Here is a 22,244-nt window from a genome sequence, read left to right on the forward strand (position 1 = left end):
GGAGCTACACACATACCTAAGATAGACAGATAATATAATTAATAATAATAATAATCCAAAACAGAGATTGACCACTTGGAAAACTTTATGATTTGTATTTCTTTAAGTTGACAAAGTTAACCTGAGTTATACAATATATGAGCAAACCTTACCCTATAAAATCTTTTGTAAATAATTTTTCTACTTCTAACTTTTTTCTCCCAGCTTTTTTTAAAAAAGGGGCTGAATTCTCTTGGACAAGTTTCTGCACAGAAGGAGCACTGTACTTCTGAAAATAGTGATTTACAAGGAAAAGGCGACCCTGAACAACAGGAGAGGAATAATAAGATGCTATAATCAAAAATAAATGATGAAACAAAGCTGCAAGTATAGCGAAGAGGTTTGGTGCGATCATAAACACGGGAGCTTCCCCATGATGGTTTAGGATGAGGTCACCAGAAGCTCTCAATATCCCAGCATTTGTAACCTCGCAATTCAGGGGCTACACCTACAAGACACAGTATTGTTCTTGACACCGCATCCCTCATTAGTCCATGCCGTTAACAAATGGGGCCACGCCTTCCACTGGGCCGCTTTTAATGTTGCCGTTTCGCAGTTTAATGCATGGGGAGAATGTTACTCCTTTGTACAGATTGCGAAACACGTTCGCTATACTGGGCTTCCCTAGGAATCGCCAAAGGAAAACATGAACTCTTGAACCCTAGCTGCAGATTTAACACAGACCTTTGAAGAAAGGGGAAGCCAGCAACTTTCCCTGCACAGGTTTGCCTCCCCCACTGACTGTTCAGAACCTGGTACAGACTCCAGCCCTGGGACCGCAGATTAGAGGAAAGGCGCCTCCTGCCAGCCTGCATCCACCCCCCGGGGCCCACTGCTGCTGAGGGAGAGAAAGAAAAGCTGCCCTGGCCATTGCGAACGTGCGTGTGCCGGGCCGCTGGGACGCCAGCCCGGATTCCAGCTCTCCCCGGCCCGCGCCGCGCCCGGACGCCGCTGTCCGCCCCCGCCAGCAGCGCGCCGTGGCCCAGTTACTGCCCCGCGGCCTTGCTCCTTACCGCCGGGCCCCAGCTGCGCCCCAGAGTCCGGCTCCGCGCCCCGCGGCTCCCTCCCGCAGCCCCGGCTCCCTGGAGGGCCCAGCCCCAGGGGACGCCCCTCAGGCCCTCCCCACCCGCCAGAAGTTCTTCTCCGCCCCGCTTGGCTCACACCGCGCGGAGAAGGGGGCCCCCAGAGAGGGCGCCGGTGACCCCCATGCGGGGAAGGCCCCGTCTGAGTCCCCGGCTTTTCCTGGCGCAGCCCCCCGGCGGACTCTCCTTACCTGGGCTTGAGGCTGCCCGCGCCTCGCTCGTAGGCCCAGGCGGTGGCTGGCTGCGCGGCGGCGGCGGTGGCTGGAGCCAGCGGGTCGGCGAAGCTGGGAGTCGGCGGGTAGTTCCTGTCCATCATCGGGGCAGCGAGCGGGGCGCGGGGGCTGCGCTCGGGCCCTGCGTGCGGGGCGGCGGCAACGGGGACCGAGCAGGGCGGGTGGGAACGGCCCCCCTTCCCTCATGCGGGCCGGGCAGCGCCGCGTCTCCCCCTCCGTCCCCCCCGCCGCTCCGGGCCAGGCCGCCGAGTGCCTCTTCCCCGCCCCGCTCAGCTCCGGGCGGCGGCCGGCGGGCGGCTCAGGGGAGCTGCACGCGGAGGAGGCGGTGGCAGGGGCTGCAAGCCACCCAGGCGGAGACCCATGTCGGGCTGCTCCTTCCCAGGATGCACCTCCCCCTCCGCAGCTCACTGGGGCTGATGGGCTTCGGCTCCCGCGGGCAGGGGGCAAGGGAGGCCGGGGGGTGGAGATTGCCTAGCGGGGGGGATGGCTCGGGGCAAGGGGTGTCTGTAATCTAGCCTCGGAGAAAGGGGGTGGCTTTAATCCCGGTTGAAAGGGGGCTGCGGCCTATCTATTGGGGTGAGTCGAAAATATGGTGGGGAGATGTAATCCGGATGGGGGGGGCGGGAAGGGGTTTGTAAACAGCCCCAGAGAGGATCTCTAATCCGGACCCTGAATGCAAGGGAGACCGGGGGGTGGAGATTGCCTAGCGGGGGGGGGGGATGGCTCGGGGCAAGGGGTGTCTGTAATCTAGCCTCGGAGAAAGGGGGTGGCTTTAATCCCGGTTGAAAGGGGGCCGCGGCCTATCTATTGGGGTGAGTCGAAAATACGGTGGGGAGATGTAATCCGGATGGGGGCGGCGGGGGGGTGTTTGTAAACAGCCCCAGAGAGGATCTTTAATCCGGACCCTGAATGCGAGGGCGAGTATTTAATCCGGAGTCCCTTTGGGAGGGAGAGGAGTGCTTAATCCCGGGGATTCCCGAGTCTCAGGGAGACTCGTGTGCGGGGGTGGGTGTCCCAGTCGGGGGAAGACTTAAGGGCTGAAATGTAATTTTCCTTCTCGGTCCGGAGCTGTGGCAGGTAAAGTGCCTGCGTCTTGCCACGCCCACCCCGTGCCCTCTGGCAAGCTTGCTGTGGACACCCGTGTTACATAGGAGGAGGCATGTTCTCCTTTGCTGTTCGCACTGGGGGGGGGGGGGGGGGCGGCGGCTGCGGGGAGAGTGGCGCCTGCGCCTTCTCCAGTCCCAGCGGATCGTTTGCCTACAGCTTGTCAAATCGGGGAGTGAGGTAGTTGTTATTCTGCCCCATATGCGGGCAGTGATTGCTGTCCTGGAGGAGGAGGGATGATTCCCCCAACTCCCTACTTGCATTCCTTCGTGAAGCCTCCATATGTGGTGGCCCCCCACCTTGACAAATTCTCCCTACGGGGAAATGTGGTGATTTGTAGTTTATCCTCTTCCAACCCGATGAGAGATGTCTCGCTCCGAAGTTTACATTCAAAAGCAGGTGCCAAGCAGCAAGGATTTGTTGCAATGAGAGGACTCCGAAATTCCTTTCCTCCACCCAGCTATCACCACCACCGAAGACTTCCCCTAATTTTCATCCCTAGGTAGGGAGATTACCTTTTTGGGATTAATTTAAAAGCAGTTATACACAGTTTTCTCCCATTGGTGAGCAAAAGCTTTATTGTGAGTGTATTGCTGCTGATATATTTACAATCTCACTTAGGCTTTGTGAAATTTCCCTCAGTCCCTACTATCCCAGTTTGAGAACAGCTCTGTTGCCGACTGTTCTGTTTCCTGGGAGTTGTTTGTGTTGTTCCTTCAACAGCAGGAATAATAAAAAGAACCAGTTCCTCACATACCAGTAGGTAGCATAGATATAAAATATTCAGAGAAGCAGGGGAGCCATTGAAACAAAATCAAACACCTTGACCTATTTTGTACTACATTGGCTTTAAAGGTGTAGACAACTTCTAAACCTTTTGCCATAATAATCAAAATACGTTAACTTAAGTACAGTGAGATAATAGTTATTCTTGATTTTCACATTTTCTCTTCTGTTCTTTTATCATAATATTTATTCCATTAAAATATCATCCCTTTCCTCTCATGATAAAATTAATATATTTTTGCCCCAGAGGCCCCTATCCTGTTCTCTCACCCACAAGTATTTTTTGTCACCACATCATGTTATTATCTCTTAATAAACATAAAATGCCATTACTTTGCATGGAGTTTTATGGAGATTAAATAAAAACATGGTTCCTGCTACAAAGATTGTAAAATCTAGGATACCTGAACTAGTGGAGAACCTCACTGGGAGTTCCGTGCGGCTGCAGAGATCCACCCGTGGATGTCATTGTAGGACTGGGGCCTACAAGCCTAGAACAGGAATATAGACAGAGAAAGGTGGCTTGTGAAAGGAGAGATGAGGGAATCAACTGTGTATATTAAGGCAAAAGAAGAGGGGTTCTCAGGAGAGATTTGAAGGTGCAATTTGAGGATGGATGGTGAACTGATAGAGTGGTGTTTCACATGTAGGGAATAGCATGTAAAAAGCAAGAGAAGGAGAGGACAAAAAACAAGGTGAGAAGAGTGCAGGCCGTGAAATGAGGAGTAGAGACTTGACAAGTTGGTGGTGCAGAGCCTTAAAAGTGAAGATGAGGAATTTAAACTTTAGAGGAAATGAATTTGAGGGAGTTGAATGGTCAAAACAGCAGCAATAGATTATTTAATCTTTTTATTGGGCGGGGGTTAAGAGAGAGTCAAGGCTTTGTTTATAATAGTCCAGACAGGGTAGAACTATGGCTTGAACCAGTTTTGACAGTGGAGAGAAACATAAAGTGCAGATTTTATAAATGTATTAAAGGCAGAAGCAACAAGATTGGGCAAGTCTGTATATGAGCAGATAAAGGAAGGGAGGAGTGAAAGATTAACCAAGTCTGTGAGTGTGAGTGACCAATTCGAAAACAAAAACAGTAGAGTGGTGAGTATTAATGAAGAACGGGAAAAGGCTAGAGAGTTAGGATCATAGGCTAGGAGTTCAGTTTTTGCCATGTTTCGTTTAAGGAAGCAGCAAGTCACCCATGAAGAGACAGGAAGAAATGAGGCCCTGGATGTAAGGGTAGAGGTAGATGTGAGAGTTATCAATACAGAGGTCATAAGAAACCATGAGAGTGCATAACGTCAGGCAGGGGCAAGGGTAGAGAGGAAAAGAGAGGGGACCAAAGACAGTGAGTTTTTCTTGTCCTTCCATATGACAGCACCTGTACTACTGGAGCTGCCCTGAAAGAGAGTGTGTCAGATAGGGTTACCCCCTGGAGAAGATATGGGTTTCTATTTACATATGAATTAAATGTGATGACAAAAAGTAACTGTCAGTTTTATGCTAATGCCTAAATAAATATACAGTTGAGGCTATTGAAAGTAGCATTTCCAGCAGGAAAGGATTTACATATTGTCTTGATTTCCCTGCAGGATCTCAAGTAATCTCCATTACAATATTACAATTACAATACATTGTTTCCTTCAAAACTGTGTGGGGGCGAGGTGAATTGCAGACGCCTATACCACACACAATGCCTTGCCAACCTTCAGTGTTTGATGTTAAGAACCTATGCTAATGCAGGGCTCCCACACAAGTTTTATTGCCAGAAGTATAGATCAGCCCAACATACTAATAAATGACAGCACTACCAGTGAATTATGGAGGTCATCTCAAATAAATGACAATAGAAACTATAGTATCCTACCACACTGTAAAAAGAAAAGGAGGACTTGTGGCACCTTAGAGACTAACCAATTTATTTGAGCATGAGCTTTTGTGAGCTACAGCTCACTTCATCGGAAAGCTCATGCTCAAATAAATTGGTTAGTCTCTAAGGTGCCACAAGTACTCCTTTTCTTTTTGCAAATACAGACTAACACGGCTGTTACTCTGAAACCTACCACACTGTATATTTTGTTTATACTATATTGATTAGAAAACAGGTATTAAAGAGAAAATGTACATATTAGTATTATGGTGTGTGACTCTCCGTGTAAAGTCATGCTAAATAAGAGGTAAATAAGACCATGTGACTTTACAGTGAGGAAAAACAGTCCAACATACATACTGTGTATTAATTAAATATCAGGCTGCTACAAACACATTTCCCAAATATTGCTGAGATAGGTCAGGTATCTTTTATAAGGGAAGGTGAGTGACATCTGCTGATTTGTTTCATTTCTTTGAAGTCATTGCAGCTGAGACTGATGAATGAACAGGGTGTAACTTGCATCGCTGAGGTCCACAAGTGCGGAATAAAGTCAGTTTATCTAATGGTTTGCATTTTATGCACACAGTATAAATCCACTTGCTCTAATGGCAAGCCCTAAGACCTTTGTAGCTTTTTGGCACACTGGCTTGGGTTACTTGCCTCTGTTCTATACCTGGGAAATCCATACTGAATTGTGCTTATCTCAGTGTTTTACATTTTTGTGCTTGATTATTGTTTGATATGAAGGATATCATTTTTTCAGTCTTTTAACACAAATGTGCTCAGAAAGGATCCCACTTAAAAAGAATCAGCTCTTTATAGTGCCTGATCTTGATATTTTATCTCTCAGGGCTTTACTGAAAGGTCTTTCAGTGATCTCTCTAATGATTCTTTGATTGTCCTAATCTCTGTTTTATGTTCAGTACTTAAGTTTATTTAAATGTATATAGTGAAATATATATATAAAGACAAGTATGTGTTTGGATTTTAAACTAATGTATATAAATTTAAAACCCTCAACACTAGTGTGAAAGTATTTAGATTATTTTGGTTCTTGTTGTGTAAACAAGTAAAATTTTGGTTTCAAATACAGCAATTATCTTCCTTTCAAGAGCTGAGCTTCAGTTGGCTTTATATAACAGGGACCTGATTTTCAGAGATGTCGAACACTTGCAGCTCAAACTGAAGACAGTAGGAGCTGCAGATGCTATTGTCTCTGAAATCAGACTCCAAGTATTTAATGTTACAAAAGATCCTTTTCTGAGATATGTGCCAATGCAATTTTTGAATCTGTGGAGATAAATTAGAAAATCTTTCTTTTATACATCAGAAAACTAGATGGAATTAAGAGATTTAACAGCTGAAATTTAAATACTGTAATACAATACTTGTGGTTTAGCAGGCTTAACTCACGAAGCTTGGCCTGCTGAGATCCTTTTTAGTAGCTTATTGGTTGCCACTTTGTTTCTGTAGAATTTAAGATCTTATTTAAAAAAAAAAATACTGTTCAGAATGTCTTTTCCAGGGGGAAAACCCTGTATGGGGAAAGGAAACAGGGACTGCTGACTCTGATTTTCCTAAGAATTGTCCTATTGGGGGAAAAGACAGAATTTACTCTCCCACGGAATTGGTTGGGTTCAGTTCTCTAAACCTGCAGATTGTGGGAGCACTATTGGAGGCAACTACATCATTATGGAGGCCTTTTGTCCCTCTGCACTCTGTTGGGGCTGCCCAGGAATGCTGCCCCTAGACACTGATGGTTGTGGGTCACTGTGTAGGGGTCCACACTACCTGACGTCTTATTATTGGCTCAGCATTGTCTTTCTCAGGGATGCCCCATCAGGTTTGAAGAGATTGTGCCACAGATACTTGCATGTATGGAATATATGAAGAAAGCTCTCTCCCCTTCCATGGCCCCATAAGGAAGATACCCTGGAAATGGGTCCCCCTGCTTTTGAAAGTGGAGGTACCTATCCCGCCCAAAGTTTCTAGCCCTTTCAAATATGAACCTGTGCAGTGCTGCCTTTCTGAGTCTGCAGAGAGGGAGCTTGAAACTATAGCTCTGAATGACGGTAGAGAAACAAATAAAACCAAACACTTGGAAAATGTTTTGGATATACTGAAAACAACAATATTCTGATTCTTATAGAACTATACTTCATACCTTGAATACAGTGAATGTCCAGAATTCTTTCCCAGGTAAGAACACCAATTATTCATCCTTTTATTGCTGAACTGTATTACTACTTACCATTTTCACAAAATTATCAGGTTATTGTATTTATTCAATAGGGTTAAAAATCATAGAAGTTACATATGGAAAGGACAGACTGGGTCTGTGGAGCACCATCCATGGTCCTCCTCTTCAGTAAATTTATCGCATGAGTATTGACAAGAGTGTACTGTGGGATTAGGAGGGGAGAGATGGATGCATGTGCTGGTTAGGGCAAGCTGATCCAGAGTCTTCAGCTGCAGTTGGTCAAGGAAGTAGGTGGAAGGCACATACTAACTGCAATATTTATCACTATATCTGAGCATGAAGCCACAGCTTAACTTTCAACAACAGAGAAAATATTATATTCTGATTATATTCTGGAATTAGTAATACGTAACTTTGCAGCTGCTAGGGGATCAGAAGAGCTTTACAAACAAATGCAAGAATTTTAATGGTTAGCTCCACTGGAATAACCTTTTCCACTTGTGAACAAAAACTCCAGAACTGTAGACTCTTGGCCTTATGCTGAATGGATCAAAAATATCGAGACTCATAGACTTTAAGGTCAGAAGGGACCATCATAATTATCTAGTCTGACCCACTGCACATTGCAGGCTACAGAACCTCTCCCCCCCCCCAGTCCATAATAGACCCATAACCTCTGGCTGAGTCACTGAAGTCCTCAAAACATGACTTAAAGTTACAGAAAAGCCACCATTTACACTCAAAAGAAAAGGAGTACTTGTGGCACCTTAGAGACTAACCAATTTATTAGAGCATAAGCTTTCGTGAGCTACAGATCTGAGGAAGTGAGCTGTAGCTCACGAAAGCTTATGCTCTAATAAATTGGTTAGTCTCTAAGGTGCCACAAGTACTCCTTTTCTTTTTGCGAATACAGACTAACACGGCTGTTACTCTGAAACCATTTACACTAGTTTTAATTTCCAAGTGACCCATGCTTCAGAGGAAGGTGAAACCCACACAGAGTTTCTGCCAATCTGAGCCTGGGGAAATTCCTTCCCAAGCCTAAATGTGGTGATCAGTTAGACCTTGATCATATGGGCAAGACCCACCAGACACCTGGAAAATAATTCTTTGTAGTAACTCCAAGCCCTCCGCATCTGGTGTCCCGTCATCAGCTGTTGGAGATTGGCTACATGCCATTGTAGGCAGTCTCATCATACCATCCCCTCCATAAACTTATCAAACTCAGTTTTGAAGCCAATTAGGTTTTGTGCCCCCACTGCTCCCCTTGGAATAATTCAGAGACTTTCAAGGTGACAAAAATATTCAAATTATTTACAGACCTATGTTCAGTTGAACCTCCAAAAAGCTGAGGCCTAAACTGAGCTAGGACTGATTGTCTTATAATGTTCTGATCCAAGTATAGTGAAAGAAACTTTTTGCAGCTTTACTAATGCCCACTGATTGGCAGATATCCACTTCTATGAGGGCTGCTATTTGTGCAGGCTTCCTTTAAGTGTGTAAATGCCAGAGTATGATATCCTCGCAGAGTAGAGGCTTAGATTGAGATTAATGAAGGGACGTAGGTATTGTAATGCTGAGCATCGCAGCACCTAATTTTTGGGCGCCTAGAAAAATCACAGGAACAAAACTGCAATCCAAAACATCTAGGCTCCAGGCACAATGAATAGGGAGAAAGAAGTGCCTAAGAAGGTGATCCTCAAAAGCCTGCACTCTAGGTGTGGTGCCACCTAAAATAGCCAATGGGAGATGCAGATGAGGGGGTATGAGCTAAGCCCTGCTCCTCTCTTGGATTTAAGCGCCTTATCTGGGCTGCACGGAGGCGTCTACCTTTGCTTAGCGATCCATGAATAAGAACCTGACACCTGGAGTCTTTCTTCCAAGGAGCAGATTTTTGTCTTTCTGAGTATTTTGTAAAACATGTGCACTTACACATATTTAGCTGATTAAACAAATTAGTTAGGGCCTTGCGAATCCTCCCAGGAGGGCAGTTGTGGCCCTCACAGCAAAGGGTTATGTACAGTTGCTGAAATATGTCATTTCTCCAAAAGCAGGTAGCTCATTGTTTAACAAGGAAAATATTTTGTAAAACTTATCAGCTGTTATGGTTTGTATAATAGCCAAATACTAGAAATGTAACAATAAATCTCCATTTAAAAGTAAGATTTCTAGACCTTTAGGGCTTTTAAACTAGATCTGCTAGTAAGGCTTTCTATTACCAAGTTATGTTTAGTAGTCTCAGTTGTTAGTTCCCAAATGAAGTTGGGAGATATTGTTCCAAGAATTTGGGACCTTATGCTTCTATGATGCCATTTTTAAACTGTAATTGAAACAGACTGATATCCAGAAGAAAATATTTTTCCTGATCTTTTTAAACATCTTTGTTATCTATAAAATTAGGATTTGTTTTCTAGAGTTTCCAAGTTGTAGACTGCAGACAGCAGGCTGGTCTATGGTGCTGACTCCTCCTCCTTGTTTCAGCTGCTTCTACGGTAATCAAGTGGCCCCACAAAGAAAAGCCTGGAAGCCTATAAAAGTAGCTGAAAATAAGGAAAAAACTACTTTAGCTGCCTCTTCTAGGTCAAGCTGCTTTCAGGGACCAAAGTCAGCAGTAGAACTGAATCCGCTATGGGAAAAGATGTGTCCAGTGGTGCAACTGAATCCACTATTGTGCAGTAGGTGGTTCTGACCAAGCAGTAAGGAAAGAGAGAGGAAGAAAAGGGAGCAAAGTAACAGAGCATGTGCACAACTGTTGGGAAAAGAGGGAGAGGGTGGGTGGTACATAAAGACATCCTCTTTATAAAAGTGTCCACACAATGAAAATGTTTCAGAATGCCTATGCTATGTTTTCATCTAAATTTCTTGGGCCTACTTTAACTGAGATTAATAGTCAAACTCCAGTTCACTTCAGTGGGAACAGGATTGGGTCCACTGTTGATACATTATAAGAACTGCCATTCCCAGGATGGAAGTTAGTCTTATGTTGACTTTTCAGTTTTTGTCAAATTGTTCAGGCCAATTCTATTGAAGATAGTGAAGGCTACAAAACTGTATTTATAGTTTGAACTAAAATTGGATTTGTAATGAACTGGCACAGAAGTTATGAATTGCAGGGAAGATGTTAAACTGAGTTCTGGCTAACTTTTCTTTTTAGGCTTTTACTCCATGACGATTAGGGGGCATTCTAAATTGTAGTAGTGTCCAAGCTAGGATAGGATTTTGTTGTTAAATGTAGACAATAGTGAAGGCTTCGGTACTTACGTTACTTTCTGTGTCAAATAGACTGCAAAAAGGGCACTGTAATGTTCCGTGTTTATTGTCTCTGTGATTCCAAATCATACCCACTCCCTTTACTATTAATATTTTTTTCCACACTGGCCCTGAACACAGTGCCTGGGATTTCAAAATTGAACTGGGTTCTTTCTGCAAGTGGAATTCTGCTACTAGTTACATTAATGCAATCTCATTTCCCACAAATTCTGCACTTGGGTTTCTAGCTCTGCACTTGGTTTTCTAGTTCTAGAATTCGTCTGTAGATTCTTTATCATATATTGATAAATTAATTTCAAATAAATGAAGATGAACCTGTTTATGCCAGTAGCAAATTTGAGTATCATAAACAGAGTATATTATTGTTTTAATTCCTTTGTTCATCATGTGCAGAGGACAGATCAGTATATTACTGTGTAATGTCTCCAACAGATCTAGGACTTTAAAAACAACAGCTGGGCAAAACCTTTCGAATAAAGCAGATTAAACTTTTCTAGTTATAAAGCCAAATTGATGCCCACATCTTCACAATCCTTCAGAAAACAAGAGCAGGGAGTGGGTTTTTTCCAGGAAGGAATTTATGGTTTTATTCAAAACCATGCAGAACACTCAGGTTTCTTATAGTTGTAACCCAAAACCAAAGAAAGTGTGTCAGATTCTGCAGGGTTTCACTTTGAGTTTTCTGGTTTGTTTGAACTTGAAACACTGATTATTAAAGGTTGTGTGGGGACCAAAATGCAAAGAATTGACAAATTACATGCAAAGTGGATTTTGCATGATTCTAGTGGATTCCGGGGTGTCTTCTTTTGCCTCAGCACCCTTGCTCCCGCTTTGCTGCTGCTCCTCCTCCTCCTCCTGCCTTGTTGAACTGGGCTCTGAAGTGTCCATGGTGGTACTCGGAGTGGAGGTGGGGTCACCCCCAAGTATCACATCCAGCTCTTTGTAGAAACGGCAGGTCACGGGGCAGCACCAGAGTGGCTGTTTGCCTCACGGACTTGGTGGTAAGCATTCCGCAGCTCCTTCACTTTAATCCTGCTGTGCAGTGCGTCTCGGTCATGTCCCCTTTCCATCATGTCCCTTGATATCTGTCCGTAGGTATCAGAATTCCTATGGCTGGAGCGCAGCTGGAACTGGACAGCTTCCTCCCCCCAAACACTGATGAGGTCCAGCACCTTGCCATTGCTCCATACTGGGGATCGCCTGGCACGTAGAGGCATGGTCACCTGGAAGGATTCACTGAGAGCACTCCATGCCTGGCTGAGCAAACAGGAAGGGGATTTTCAAAATTCCCAGAGAATTTAAAGGGCGGGTCTGACAGTTGGTCAACTGAGGGCAGGGCAGCAGAGTTCAAAGTGATGACCAGAGTGGCTAGAACAGGCATTGTGGGACACTTCTGGAGGCCGATCAGAGCGCACTAACAGACCAGGGCATCCACACTAGTGCCGCGGCACTCCAGCGGGGGTGTACAAAACGTTATTCCACTTGCTGAGGTGGAGTACCAGGAGCGCTCTAGCCATGGAGTCAGAGTGTTCTACGTGCCTTGCCAATTGTGGACGGGTAGTGAGCTAATGCGCTCGGGGCTCTTTTAATGCTCTGTAACTCGCAAGTGTAGCCAAGCCCTCAGCCTGTCTACACCCCCTACTCCCCAAATGCTAGCAGTGTCCTGGCTTTTCTTCTACTTCCTTTTGCTCCTGGACATCCTTTTCTTTTTCCTCTACGTCTTACCTCAACTGCTTTGTTCGTTTTTCTCAAACGTGCAGCGTGCTACCTAGTTCTCATCTGTAGACATTTCTCTGCTCCTTTTGGCTCCCATCTCTGATAGCTCCTGGTGTTGGCTTGCAGCCCATCTTGCTGTTCCCTATGTTGGTGCAATAACTGACCCATACTGGAGGCAACAAGGATCGTTTGTGATGAAAAACCTGGATATCTGTATAAACTTCTTGACTAAGAAAATGGAACTTGCAACCTGTGACCTACCAGCTTTCTGCAGATCACCCCGAGTGAGAGCTGTTGTGTTAGGCAGTCACTGGATAATCCCTTGAGTGAAGAGATTAGGTAGTTAACACACTAGAACTTTATAATTTAACAGCAGTTTTTGGTCCTCAGATCTTTTATGTATATTTTCACTTGTGCTTAAAGTTTCTGTTGCAGGGTGATTAAGTATTTCTCCCTTCTGCTGTGGTTGGGTTTTGAAAGCATTTATTTTGAGAGATTGCTTTTCATGTTAATATGGAGACTGGTGCATCTTCAGCATTATGGGGGGGAGGGGGGCAAAGCAAGCACTCAGTGTCAAATATACTGTACAGTTTCCTATTATGGCAGAGGGTTTGAGGGCAGAGTGAAGTGCTCTAGTATGTTTTTATTGCCTAATCTTACTAGAATAATACTGTTTTGGAAACAGATTTATTATATGTATTACAAAGCAGTCAGGAGTTATTGTTAAAATTACAGATAGAACAGCCAGTACATTTGGGGAATGTGTGCAGGTTCTGAAGAAAATCCATTTATTAACCTTTCTTGCTATGAAAATTTATAGCTGATAAATCTGTTACAGACACAAATACAAATGAGGCAGAATATGTTTTAAAGCATAGGTTCTCAACATCAGGCTCACAACTCACCCATCCCTTTTTTATGGCTAGATGGAGAGGCCCCAAAACTTTTCTTTTGTAATATGGGGTCACAATATGAAAAAAGGTTGATAATCATAGTTTTAAAAGAACTACTGATCACAGTAATCTAGTGGTTTCATTATTTGCTTACAAGTGTTCCTTCTTTTCCCCCCCAAGACTGGTGGTACTAATCTAACCACAGGTAAAATTCTTCTATGATGCACTAGCTAGGGCTGGGCTTTGTTTCAGGAAAGAGCTATTCCATTAAAACAAACTCTAGTTAATTTTACATGCACAGTTAGTTATTAAAACATGCAATCTTTCCTAAGCAATTTTGACAGCAGCATGGTTGTAGGGATATTCAAAGTACCCACTAAATTTTGATTGAAGTCAATTTCTCATTGACTAATGGGAGCAGGATCTAACTCCTCAAGCCCCTCATGAGTCAGTGGGTATTTCTCTGACTCACTTTTCACACAGTACTTACTGTTTTGCTCCTTCACTATGCCCATTAAGTGTAAAATTATTCATTTTTTAGTATCTTTCATTAGATTTCAAAATACATTAATAAAAAGGTAGATATCCTCATTTTATCCAACTAAAGAGCAATCAAGGGATTTGTCCAACATTATTCATTTGACAGAACTGGAAACAGAACTTAGAAATGCTGATATCCAGCCATTTGTGTGACGGGTATGGCAATATCCTGCAATGTCCTTAAAATACCTTATAGTATGAAGTTTATGTATTATTGTGTGCTGGGATTGTATGTAACTTCTTTATGGGGGAGGTGTGACAGAGCTTGTAACATCCTGCAGTATTTTTGGGATCCATTGTTTAAAATGAATGGTTTATGTATGATTGTGTTATTCCAGGTGGGAGGGAAGCTCATCCAGGAACTAAAAACGGTGGGTGGTGATTAAGGCAAATCAGCCAGTTTGTAACCACCTCAGAGCAGTATCTCCTTCTGGGGAGGCTCACATATATTAAATCAACCAGTTTCTCTCAAGACCAACAGACAAAGAAAGGACTTTTGGATAGTCTGATATTAAACTGACTCAAGGCCTTCTTTCTGATCCAGCAAACATACAGAACCTTTCTATCGAACAGAGGGGGACCCCAATCCTTAGGGAAAGTTTGGAAGAACTTGACCTACTAAGGCACCTATACGATTAATGGCTGACTTCTGATAAGCTTATTAGTATGTGTGTAGGTTTTTATTCTTAATGTTTTCTCTGTAATTTCTGTGTGCTTATATAAAGAGCTGAGTGGTAATTTGTGACTGCTGTCAATTACACGTGTTCCTAGCTTTCAAAGAGAAAGCAAAACTCAGATGGTGGCCCATTTAGGCAGTCTGGCTTGCTGGGAATATTAGAGTGTAAGCAGGGAACTATGCAGCTTGAAAAAACGCCAGTGAGAAGGGTAAAGACGTGTTTGTCTCAGAAGAGAAGTGATGGCTGAGGAGCCTAGAGCAGGTGCCCTTGAGGGATCACAGAAAGGGAATACAGGTGTACTTGCCCTGAACAGAGAAAACTTGCTCCAACCAGTATTCCATACAGCGTAGCAATACAATTTTATAAATCACTCTCCAGGGATGGGTGAAGGGTTTTGAAGTTGGGTTTAAAGCCTTACAACTGAAAGGAAACAAAGAGAAATGAAAGGCAAAGCCCTGGTCTACACTAGGACTTTAGGTCGAATTTAGCAGCATTAAATTGATGTAAACCTGCACCCGTCCACACGATGAAGCCCTTTATTTCGACTTAAAGGGCTCTTAAAATCTATTTCCTTACTCCACCCCTGACAAGTGGATTAGCGCTTAAATCGGCCTTGCCGGCTCGAATTTGGGGTACTGTGGACACAATTCGACAGTATTGGCCTCCGGGAGCTATCCCAGAGTGCTCCATTGTGACCGCTCTGGACAGCACTCTCAACTCAGATGCACTGGCCAGGTAGACAGGAAAAGAACCGCAAACTTTTGAATCTCATTTCCTGTTTGGCCAGCGTGGCAAGCTGCAGGTGACCATGCAGAGCTCATCAGCAGAGGTGACCATGATGGAGTCCCAGAATCGCAAAAGAGCTCCAGCATGGACCGAACAGGAGGTACGGGATCTTATCGCTGTATGGGGAGAGGAATCCGTGCTATCAGAACTCCGTTCCAGTTTTCGAAATGCCAAAACCTTTGTTAAAATCTCCCAGGGCATGAAGGACAGAGGCCATAACAGGGACCCGAAGCAGTGCCGCGTGAAACTGAAGGAGCTGAGGCAAGCCTATCAGAAAACCAGAGAGGTGAATGGCCGCTCCGGGTCAGAGCCCCAAACATGCCGCTTCTATGATGAGCTGCATGCCATTTTAGGGGGTTCAGCCACCACTACCCCAGCCGTGTTGTTTGACTCCTTCAATGGAGATGGAGGCAATACGGAAGCAGGTTTTGGGGACGAAGAAGAAGAAGAAGAAGATGAGGAGGAGGAGGAGGAGGTTGTAAATAGCTCACAGCAAGCAAGCAGAGAAACCGGTTTTCCCGACAGCCAGGAACTGTGTCTCACCCTGGACCTGGAGCCAGTACCCCCCGAACCCACCCAAGGCTGCCTCCTGGACACAGCAGGTGGAGAAGGGACCTCCGGTGAGTGTACCTTTTAAAATACTGTACATGGTTTAAAAGCAAGCATGTGAAAGGATTACTTTGCCCTGGCATTCGCGGCTCTCCTGGATGTACTCCCAAAGCCTTTGCAAAAGGTTTCTGGGGAGGGCAGCCTTATTGCGTCCTTCATGGTAGGACACTTTACCACTCCAGGCCAGTAACACGTACTCGGGAATCATTGTACAACAAAGCATTGCAGTGTATGTTTGCTGGCGTTCAAATAACATCCATTCTTTATCTCTCTGTGTTATCCTCAGGAGAGTGAGATATAATTCATGGTCACCTGGTTGAAATAGAGTGCTTTTCTTCAGGGGACGCTCAGAGGAGCCCATTCCTGCTGGGCTTTTTGCCTGTGGCTTAACAGAAATGTTCCCTGCTGTTAGCCACAGGGAGGGGGGAAGGTTGAGAGGGTAGCCACGCAGTGGGGGGAGGCAAAATGTGACCTTGTAACAAAAGCACATGTGCTATGTATGTAATGTTAACAGCAAGGTTTACCCTGAAAGAGTGTAGCCACTGTTTTATAAAATGTGTCTTTTTAAATACCGCTGTCCCTTTTTTTTTCTCCACCAGCTGCATGTGTTTCAATGATCACAGGATCTTCTCCTTCCCAGAGGCTAGCGAAGCTTAGAAAGAAAAAAGAAACACACTCGAGATGCCCTGATGTATTCCCAAAGCAATAAGCCTCTGCAAGCGGTGATTGAAGGGAGGAGGGGAGGGTGGTTAGCTTACAGGGAAGTAGAGTGAACCAAGGGGCGGGGGGTTTCATCAAGGAGAAACAAACAGAACTGTCACACCGTAGCCTGGCCAGTCATGAAACTGGTTTTCAAAGCTTCTCTGATGCATACCGCGCCCTCCTGTGCTCTTCTAACTGCCCTGGTGTCTGGCTGCGCATAACCAGCAGCCAGGCGATTTGCCTCAACCTCCCACCCCACCATAAACGTCTCCCCTTTACTCTCACAGATATTGTGGAGCACACAGCAAGCAGTAATAACAGTGGGAATATTGGTTTCGCTGAGGTCTAAGCGAGTCAGTAAACTGCGCCAGCACACCTTTAACCGTCCAAATGCACATTCTACCACCATTCTGCACTTGCTCAGCCTGTAGTTGAACAGCTCCTGACTACTGTCCAGGCTGCCTGTGTACGGCTTCATGAGCCATGGCATTAAGGGGTAGGCTGCGTCCCCAAGGATACATATAGGCATTTCAACATCCCCAACAGTTATTTTCTGGTCTGGGAATAAAGTCCCTTCCTGCAGCTTTTGAAACAGACCAGAGTTCCTGAAGATGCGAGCGTCATGTACCTTTCCCGGCCATCCCACGTTGATGTTGGTGAAACGTCCCTTGTGATCCACCAGAGCTTGCAGCACTATCGAAAAGTACCCCTTGTGGTTTATGTACTCGGCTGCTTGGTGCTCCGGTGCCAAGATAGGGATATGGGTTCCGTCTATGGCCTCACCACAGTTAGGGAATCCCATTGCAGCAAAGCCATCCACTATGACCTGCACATTTCCCAGGGTCGCTACCCTTGATATCAGCAGATCTTTGATTGCGTGGGCTACTTGCATCACAGCAGCCCCAACAGTAGATTTGCCCACTCCAAATTGATTCCCAGCTGACCGGTAGCTGTCTGGCGTTGCAAGCTTCCACAGGGCTATCGCCACTCGCTTCTCAACTGTGAGGGCTGCTCTCATCTTGGTATTCATGCGCCTCAGGGCAGGGGAAAGCAAGTCACAAAGTTCCATGAAAGTGCCCTTACGCATGCGAAAGTTTCGCAGCCACTGGGAATCGTCCCAGACCTGCAACACTATGCGGTCCCACCAGTCTGTGCTTGTTTCCCGAACCCAGAATCGGCATTCCACAGCATGAACCTGCCCCATTAGCACCATGATGCATGCATTGGCAGGGCCCATGCTTTCAGAGAAATCTGTGTCCATGTCCTGATCACTCACATGACCGCGCTGACGTCGCCTCCTCGCCTGGTATCACTTTGCCAGGTTCTGGTGCTGCATATACTGCTGGATAATGTGTGTGGTGTTTAATGTGCTCCTAATTGCCAAAGTGAGCTGAGCGGCCTCCATGCTTGCCTTGGTATGGCATCCGCACAGAAAAAAGGCGCGGAACGATTGTCTGCCGTTGCTCTTACGGAGGGAGGGGCGACTGACGACTGGGCTTACAGGGTTGGCTTCAGGGAGCTAAAATCAACAAAGGGGGTGTCTTTACATCAAGGAGTATTTCAGGCATGACTTCACAGAGGGTTCCAATAAGAAATGGTGCACCTAAGTTATTGTTCTTATTGGAACAAGGAGGTTAGCCTGGCCTCTGATTGATACATGGCTAGATTTACCTCGCTTCACCTTCTCTGTGAGTGACTGCAGTGTGACCTAGAGGAATGAGTCCCCTAGACGGGGGAGGGGGGAAAGAAAATGAATACAAAACAAATCTGGTCTATTTCTTGTTTTGATCCACTCCATCTATCTTTTACATCTTTGGCTGGCAGCAGACGGTGCAGAAGGACTGCATGCCATCCACGTCTCATAGCTGCTCGGCAGAAGATGGTACAGTACGACTGCTAGCCATCCTCATCTCTTGCCTGCCCGGCAGAAGATGGTACAGTATGACTGCTAGCAATCCGTATCGCCTGCCTGCTCACCATAAGACGGTTCAATAGGACTGACTGCAGGACTAAAGAGAATGACCTTGTCAAGTCACTCCAAATTTAGTCCCTGCGCCCATGTCTGCCCAGGCGCTCCCAGCTGACGTGGCCAGGACCACCTCGGACACGACGAGAACGGCTATCAGTCGTACTGCACCGTCTGCTGCCAGAAGGCAATGGGTTGCTGCTACTGTGTAGCAATGCCGTACCGCGTCTGCCAGCACCCAGGAGACATACGGTGACGGTTACCTGAGCGGGCTCCATGCTTGCCGTGGTATGGCGTCTGCACAGGTAACTCAGGAAAAAAGGTGCGAAACGATTGTCTGCCCTTGCTTTCACGGAGGGAGGGAGGGAGGGAAGGGGGGCCTGACGATATGTACCTAGAACCACCCGCGACAATGTTTTAGCCCCATCAGACATTAGGATCTCAACCCAGAATTCCAATGGGCAGCAGAGACTGCGGGAACTGTGGGATAGCTATCCACAGTGCAACACTCCGGAAGTCGACTCTAGCCTCGGTACTGTGGAAGCACTCCGCCGAGTTAATGCACTTAATGCACTTAGAGTATCTTCTGTGGGGACGCACACACTCGAATATATAAAACCGATTTCTAAAAAACCGACTTCTATAAATTCGACTTTATTCCGTAGTGTAGACATACCCAAAGAGTACAGAAGTGATGTATCATTGTCATCTTAGATCTGTTCTGTGAAAACAGAAGTAAAAGCACAGTATCAACAAATACAATTTAATATAAGAAACAAGGACTTGAGTTGATAGCTCTTAATAACAAAACCTCACTCTGTTCACTTTTAAAATATCACCCCCACCCCACACATGTCTGTTCCAAAAGACAAAATCAGATGCACTTATAATATTGAATATCAACAATGCATTTTATTTCCCCTACTCCTCCAAACCCCATTTCAGAAATGCTCTCCAATAAAAATGTTGTCTCTCACCCTCCAATAATAATTGTACTTCTAAAGAGCAGAGCAGGTAAAATTGAAAATGTGATGATAGTTCTGAATAAATGAGGGCCTCCCCACCCCCGCCTTAGTGTATCAGTTATTTTTAAAAAGGTTTCCCATATATCTATGTTTAAATGAGTATCCCTAAACAGAAGATTAGAGGGGGATAGGAATGAAGGTACGGAAGGCTTGGGGCATGAAAGAATTAACTTTGAAAAATTCTTCCTTTTTAGAGAAATTTTTCCCACCCACTTCTTCCTGTAAAAAGTTTAATTTTGAAGTAGTTTGATTACATTGTCTACAACTTTATGCAAACATTTAAATGATAGAATAGCTTAGTGTTTTGTAAACTGACAAATTATAAATGAAAGATGAACAGCTATCAATTGAAATATCTAGTGACTAATTCAAAAATTAGCACTAGTAACTAGTGTCTTCATATTTTGTAGTCCAAATAAGTGTTGATCCTCTAAACAAACTGTAAAATTACACAAGCTGCTACTTAGTCCAAAATAACCTGTAAAGTATTTTAAGCAAGGTTATACTAAAGTGTTTTATTTTAAAGGAGTAATCTGTAAAAATTTTTAATCAATTTTAAAATTTGGCTTTACAAAGTTTAGAGACATTGTGTTTAACCAGGCAGTGCAGAGCTTAAACTTTTAACTAGGCCTGTCAATTAATCGCAGTTATCTCATGCGATTAACTAAAAAAAAAGAATCATGATTAATCTCACTGTTAAACAATAGAATACCAATTGAAATGTATTAAATATTTTGGATGTTTCTACATTTTCAAATATATTGATTTCTATTAAACCCAGAATACAAAGTGCACAGTGCTCACTTTATATTTATTACGAATACTTTCACTGTAAAAGTGACAAAAGAAATAATTTTCAATTCACCTCATACACATACTGTAGTGCAATCTTTTTATTGTGAAAGTGTAACTTACAAATGTAGATTTGTTTGTTACATAACTGCACTCAAAAACAAAACAATGTAAAACTTTAGAGCCTACAAGTCCACTCAGTCCTACTTGTTCAGCTGATTGCTAAGAGAAACAAGTTTGCTTATAGTATACGGGAGATACTGCTGCCTGCTTCTTAATTACAATGTCACCTGAAAGTGAGAACAGGCGTTCACATGGCACTTCTGTAGCCGGCGTTGCAACGTATTTACGTGGCCAGCTATGCTAAACATTCGTATGCCCCTTCATGCTTTGGCCACCATTCCAGAGGACTTGCTTCCATGCTGATGACGCTTGTTTAAAAAAAAAATAATGCGTCAATTAAATTTGTGACTGAACTCCTTGGGGGAGATTTGTATGTCTCCTGTTCCGTTTACCCACTTTCTGAGATATATTTCATGTTATGTTTCAGAGTAACAGCCGTGTTAGTCTGTATTCGCAAAAAGAAAAGGAGTACTTGTGGCACCTTAGAGACTAACCAATTTATTTGAGCATAAGCTTTCGTGAGTATGCATCTGATGAAGTGAGCTGTAGCTCACGAAAGCTTATGCTCAAATAAATTGGTTAGTCTCTAAGGTGCCACAAGGTCCTTTTCATTTCACGTTATAGCAGTCTCAGATGATGACCCAGCACATGTTCATTTTAAGAACACTTTCACAGCAGATTTGATAAAACGCAAAGAAGGTATCAATGTGAGATTTCTAAACATAGCTACAGCACTCCACCCAAGGTTTAAGAATCTGAGATGCCATCCAAAATCTGAGAGGGACGAGGTGTGGAGCATGCTTTCAAAAGTCTTTAAAAAAGCAACACTTAGATGCGGAAGCTATAGAACCCGAACCCCAAAAAAAGAAAATGAACCTTCTGCTTGTCGCATCTGACTCAGATGATGAAAATGTACATGCGTCGGTCTGCTTTGCTTTGGATCGTTATCGAACAGAATGCATCATCAGCATGGACGCATGTCCTTTGTAATGGTGGTTGAAGCATGAAGGGACATATGAATCTTGAGGGCATCTGGAATGTAAATATCTTGCAATGCCGGCTACAACAGTGCCATGTGAATACCTTTTCTCACTTTCAGGTGACATTGTAAACAAGAATTGGGTAGCATTATCTTCCTGCAAATTGTAACCAAACTTGTTTGTCTGAGTGATTGGCTGAAGCAGGACTGAGTGGATTTGTAGGCACTAAAGTTTTACATTTTATTTTTGAATGCAGGTTTTTTTGGACATAATTCTATATTTGTAGAGATTTCATTATAGAGATTTCACTACAGTACTTGTATTAGGTGAATTGAAAAATGCTATTTCTTTTGAGTTTTATAGTGCAAACATTTAATCAAAAATAAATATAAAGTGAGTACTGTACACTTTGTATTCTGTGTTGTAGTTTAAATCAGTATTTGAAAATGTAATAAACCTCCAAAATGTAGTAAACCAGATAAATGGTATTCCATTATTTAACAATGCGGTTAATTGTGTGATTAATCATGAATAATTTTTTTAATTGTGTGATTAATCACAATTTTTTTAATTGCTTGACAGCCCTCCTTTTAACTAGATTCTGTGGGTGTTTTTTTTTTCCTGTTTGTCCATTCGGGTTTTTTTTAAGCCTGTTTTCCAGTAATAGTTGAACAGGTGATTTAGAGAGGCAATTAGCTTCTCACTCACTTCCCGTTGTTGAAGTGACTTCATTAATAATCCCATCATATGAAGTTTGACAAAAGAGTGGTGCACCTTTTAGAGTGTAGGGTGGTATTTTACAAAACTATAATCTCTGTTGCACTGATTGGTGTGCTTCGAATTCAGGATGAATT

At 44.0% G+C, this 22,244-nt stretch overlaps 2 protein-coding genes across 3 annotated transcripts in view; one reads left to right on the plus strand and one right to left on the minus strand.

Annotated features, from left to right (window-relative positions):
- The window catches only part of QSER1 (glutamine and serine rich 1), an 85,454-nt gene extending 83,691 nt beyond the window's left edge, over positions 1-1,763 (minus strand). Inside the window, exon 1 of one of the 2 annotated variants that reach the window (XM_073347727.1) lies at positions 1,313-1,763. In XM_073347727.1, the coding sequence (XP_073203828.1) occupies positions 1,313-1,437 (125 nt within the window). In that variant the 5' untranslated portion in view covers positions 1,438-1,763. The remainder of the gene's footprint in view (positions 1-1,312) is intronic. The other variant, XM_073347730.1, reaches the window with a different exon arrangement.
- Positions 1,764-1,888: 125 nt separating this feature from the next.
- The window catches only part of LOC140912745 (uncharacterized), a 101,248-nt gene continuing 80,892 nt past the window's right edge, over positions 1,889-22,244 (plus strand). Inside the window, exons 1-4 of the mRNA XM_073347739.1 lie at positions 1,889-1,930; positions 2,799-2,960; positions 7,261-7,310; positions 15,195-15,813. Coding sequence (XP_073203840.1) covers positions 7,290-7,310; positions 15,195-15,813 — 640 coding nt within the window. The 5' untranslated portion in view covers positions 1,889-1,930; positions 2,799-2,960; positions 7,261-7,289. The remainder of the gene's footprint in view (positions 1,931-2,798; positions 2,961-7,260; positions 7,311-15,194; positions 15,814-22,244) is intronic.

The sequence above is a fragment of the Lepidochelys kempii genome, chromosome 6, assembly GCF_965140265.1.
Source record: "Lepidochelys kempii isolate rLepKem1 chromosome 6, rLepKem1.hap2, whole genome shotgun sequence".
Classification (NCBI taxonomy): Eukaryota; Metazoa; Chordata; order Testudines; family Cheloniidae; genus Lepidochelys; species Lepidochelys kempii.